Source organism: Babylonia areolata, chromosome 20 (genome assembly GCF_041734735.1).
Source record: "Babylonia areolata isolate BAREFJ2019XMU chromosome 20, ASM4173473v1, whole genome shotgun sequence".
Taxonomy (NCBI): Eukaryota; Metazoa; Mollusca; class Gastropoda; order Neogastropoda; family Buccinidae; genus Babylonia; species Babylonia areolata.
The window spans coordinates 54143119-54148118 of NC_134895.1; the positions used below are offsets into that span (position 1 = coordinate 54143119).

General features: G+C 43.9%; 1 protein-coding gene across 1 annotated transcript in view; it reads left to right on the plus strand.

Annotated features, from left to right (window-relative positions):
* LOC143295196 (acid-sensing ion channel 4-A-like) overlaps nucleotides 1–5000 on the plus strand; it is a 49201-nt gene that overhangs the window by 12076 nt on the left and 32125 nt on the right. The window contains exons 4-5 of the mRNA XM_076606768.1: nucleotides 3103–3171; nucleotides 4949–5000. The exon at nucleotides 4949–5000 is cut by the window's right edge and continues 116 nt beyond it. Coding sequence (XP_076462883.1) covers nucleotides 3103–3171; nucleotides 4949–5000 — 121 coding nt within the window. The remainder of the gene's footprint in view (nucleotides 1–3102; nucleotides 3172–4948) is intronic.

Below are 5000 nucleotides of genomic sequence, written 5' to 3' on the forward strand. Positions count from 1 at the left end.
GTGTGTGTGTGTGTGTGTGTGTGTGTGTGTGTGTGTGTGTGTGTGTGTGTGTGTGTGTGTGTGTGTCAACGAGACTGTGAATGCACACCTTAATTTCCATGTGGATCAATAAAGTGTTTTTGAATTGAATTGATTGGATAAAATCATCGATTCATTGATAGAAAGGTTTTTGAAGTTGGTACTGGATTTCCACAGGCTTTCAGGAACCGGTAAAAATATAGGAGCCGCCTTACATACCCCTCAAGGTCAGAACTCATGAATAAATCATCAGACTGATTAAGAGGGAAAAAAGATTGCTCGGAAGTAAACTGTTGAAGGTGGGTATTGGATATCCTCACGTTTACTTGCGTTTAGAATTGATAGAAACAGTTGCACGGAAGAGTATTGCTGAAGGCGGGCGTTGGATTTCCTCACCTAAACTTTTTGTTTTATGCCAGCTTTTGAAACTTGATTTGGGTGAGAAGATTTATATAAAACCACTCATCATTCTGGGAATCAGTTGTAACATTATTATGTCCGACCATTGAAGTAAATATAGACCCCCCAACTTTGTTAACTGATCAAAATATATTTTCTGGAAACATGTGCATCAAGCCTATGAAATATTCTACAGCAAATCTAATACCATCAACTCCTCAGAATCAGTTGCGTTAGCTGATCCATTAATTTTCAAACATGATCTCGGTTTGCTTTATACTTCTCCGGGAACAAAGGCCGGGATTGTAAGGATGTCTTATACATTGGGGAACTTTGTAAAGAAGACGGACCTTATTCATCACATGCACATTTCATTAACTCTCTCCATACGAACGGCGAAGGAGACGACGTTAACAGCGTTTCACCCCAATTACCACCATCCAAATATTCCAAGCGGAAGGCTCTTATACTGAAGAGGTAAATGTTGACAAAGAATACCACAATTTTGACGACGGAAGCTAAAGGTTGGGTCATTCAGACACCCACTGGACATCCGAGGGGTCTGTGTAGAGAAGAGAGGACTGGCCGTACTGAGTGAGTTAAATAAATAAAATAAATCATGTTGCTTAGAGCCCAGTGGACCGCAGGGAGGCCATTTCAAAGCCGATTACCGTCAGTTCTTAACTAAAACCAGTCGATGAGAACGTATAGTCAGAGCGTGTGGACGTTTTGACAGAAGCCTGTAACTTGTGGATCAGTCAGGTCGTGTTGTGTTGTGTCGTGTCGTGTCGTGTCGTGTTGTGTTGTGTTGTGTCGTGTCGTGTCGTGTCGTGTCGTGTTGTGTTGAATCTCTTGCTTTGTACCGAACTGAATTTCGTATTGCAGTTTATGTATTACTTTATGTCACAGCAGATTTCTCTCAGAAATTCTGACTGTTCTCCTCGCCGGGGAGATTTTGGATTTGTATTTGTATTTCTTTTTATCACGACAGATTTCTCTGTGTGAAATTCGGGCTGCTCTCCCCAGGGAAAGCGCTATACTACAGCGCCACCCCCTTTTTTTTCTCCTGCATGCAGTTTTTTTTTTTTTTTTTTTTGTTTTTTCCAATCGAAAGTGGATTTTTCTACAGAATTTTGCCAGGAACAACCCTTTTGTTGCCGTGGGTTCTTTTACGTGCGCTAAGTGTGAAATTGAAATTGCAAAGCAGAGAACATTCAAGCTCCGATGTTCATAATATGGAGAGAAAAAATCCGGCTTTTGCTGCGAGTAATTCACCGTACTTAAATTATTACCCAGGCACAGCCACGGTTCTCCGAAGTGGAAAATGAATAGGTCGTTGAATAATGTATGTAATACGTATAGGAGTCATATTATATATATAGTCGAGGTCTTTTGTTGCCGTGGGACACTATTGAAAAACCTGATGAATAAATCGGCCGTGTGTGCATGTGTGCGCGCGTGTATTTGTTCATTTGCTTTATCGTTGTTGTTGTTGTGTTGTTAATTGATTTTATGACAAAAAAAAAAAAAAAAGAGGGAGAGAGAAGGGGCGTGTGTGTGTGTGTGTGTGTGTGTGTGTGTGTGTGTGTGTGTGTGTGTGTGTAACTATATGCGTGCGTGCTAGCGTATGCTTGGGTGATTGTGCGCGGACCTCTCGCACCTTGAATATATATATATATATATATGTGTGTGTGTGTGTGTGTGTGTGTGTGTGTGTGTGTGTGTGTGTGTGTGTGTGTGTGTGTGTGTGTGTGTGTGTGTGTAAAGAAGACAGCTTCAAAATGCAAAGAACCACAGAATGTATGGACACTGAACTGATGTTGTCAAAGGGAGAGAGCGAGCAAACTGTGGATAGCTTTTGGAGAGAGAGAGGGAGAGAGACACAGAGAGAGAGGGGAGGGGGTATTTATTCACAGAGAGAGAGAGAGAGAGAGAGAGAGAGAGAGTGGAGGGGGTATTTATTCAGAGAGAGAGAGGGGAGGGGGTATTTATTCAGAGAGAGAGAGGAGGGGGTATTTATTCAGAGAGAGAGAGGGGAGGGGGTATTTATTCAGAGAGAGAGAGAGAGAGAGAAGGGGGTATTTATTCAGACACCAGCACGGGTTTCTTTCCCGACTAATTGAGGGCGGATTGCTTTTGGCAGGGCTTCAGTGAACTGAGAAGGGCAGGCTTGGCTGAGTTTGTGTTTCTCTGCACCGTGTCTGTCTGTCTGTCTGTCTGTCTGTCTGTCTGTCTCTCTCTCAATTTTCGAAATGTTTTTATTTAGTTTTAAGCGTGTTTATGTGTGTTTTTGTCTGTCTACTTGTCTGTATGTCAATCAATCAATCAATCAGTCAATCAATATCTATCTGTCTATCTATCTATCTGTCTACGTCTCTCTCTCTGTGTTATCAGTTTATCTGCCCTATTACTCCCTCTCCCCCCTCTCTCTCTCTTCCCCCCTCTCTCTCCCTCCCTCTCTCTCCCCCCCCCCTCTCTCTCTCTCTCTCTCGTGTGTGTGTGTGTGTGTGTGTGTGTGTGTGTGTGTGTGTCTGACCCCTCTTCCTCATCCGCATGTGTGTGTGGGTGTGCGTGTGTGCGTGCGTTTGTGTGTGTGTGTGTGTGTGTGTGTGTGTGTGTGGGTGTGCGTGTGTGCGTGCGTTTGTGTGTGTGTGTGTGTGTGTGTGTGTGTGTGTTTTCATACAGGTTCTATGGATGCTGGCCTTTCTGACCGCGTGTGCCGTGATGGTTTTCCAGCTGTATGAACTGTTCGACGTTAGTACTGCTGTTGGTGTAGACACCGATGATGTTGGTGATGACGATGATAGCAACGATGATGATGATGATCATCATCATCATGAGATGATGAGGAAAAGAATGACGAGAATGATGATGAGAACGCCGCAACGACAACGACGATGCTGCTGCTGCTGCTGCTGCTGCTGATGATGATGATGATGATGCTGATGATGATGATGATGATGATGATGATGATGATGATGATGATGATGATGATGATGCTGCTGCTGCTGCTGCTGATGATGATGATGATGCTGCTGCTGCTGATGATGATGATGATGATGATGATGATGATGAAAACGACAACGACGATGCTGCTGCTGCTGCTGATGATGATGATGATGATGATGATGACGATGATGACGATGATGATGACAGTGATGCCAAGAGATAATAACCCCCCCAAAAAAAAACAACCACTGAGCGATGTAGACGAGAGTAAGAGGAGGAATTCTTGAAGTTAAAATGACAGTAGTGATGGTCATGATAATCATTATGACGATGATGAAAATGAAGATGACGGATGTCATCAGCCTGGTAGCCAGACCAAGCAGCAAGAGCAACAACAACAATAAAAAATGGTAAAGAAAAGTAAAAGGTCGAAGACTACACAGATCATTGATCTTCTTTTCTTTATTTGAATCGTTTAAATGTGTCCTCTACGGTAGTTCCAATGATACATCCAGACAGTGATATCACTCACAGCTTGGTGTTGTGGTCAGTAAGTTTGGGGTTAGTTTTGTTTGTTTGTTTTGTTTGTTTTTCTTTGTTTTGCTTTGTTTTGTTGGCTTCCCATTCCTCCTGGCTTCATTTTATGAGGTTTGAATTCTCCTGGTTTGAGAACAAGCAAAATACGCCGAGAAATTTTGTGTCAGATTTGTGAGCCTATCGTTGTCATCAACGTCATCACAGTCATCCTTCTCCGTTCTTTGTTTTTTACTTTTGTTTCGTCACCAATTCCCCTCACCGTTAATCTTTTTCTTCCTTCTTCTTCCTGTTGTTGTTGTTCTCCACCTCCTCCTCCTCTTCCTCCTCCTCCTCCTCCTCTTCCTCCTCCTCCTCTTTCTTCTTCTTCTGCTGCTGTTGTTGCTGTTCCTCCTTGTTCTCCTTAGTAGTCGTCGTAGTCGTCGAAGCAGTAGTAATAGTATCGTTATTATAATTAGGATGGTGTAAAACGTCATGGACAGATGAAGTGACATTCATTCATTCATTCATTCATTCTTCTACTACTACTAATTCTCCTCCTCCTCCTCCTCCTCCTCTTCTTCTTCTTCTCCTCCTTCTCCTCCTTCTTCTTCTTCTCCTCCTCCTCCTCTTCTTCTCCTCCTCCTCCTCCTCTTCTTCTTCTTCTCCTCCTCCTCCTCCTCTTCTTCTTCTTCTCCTCCTCTTCCTCCTCCTCCTCTTCTTCTTCTTCTCCTCCTCCTCCTCCTCCTCTTCTTCTTCTTCTCCTCCTCTTCCTCCTCCTCCTCTTCCTCCTCTTCTTCTTCTCCTTCTCCTCCTCCTCTTCTTCTTCTTCTTCTCCTCTCCCTCCTCCTCTTCTTCTTCTTCTCCTCCTCTTCCTCTTCTTCTTCTTCTTCTCTTCCTCCTCCTCCTCCTCTTCCTCCTCCTCTTCTTCTTCTCCTCCTCTTCCTCCTCCTCCTCTCCTTCTTCTTTTTCTTCTTCTCCTCCTCCTCTTCCTCCTGCTTGACATGGTTTTCCCCCTCACGGGTCACACGCCATGTCACCACTCACCTGCCCGTGTCACTGTCCACAGGAGTTCCTATCCTTCCCCACCAAAACAGTGGTGAAGCTCAAGTTCAGTCCCC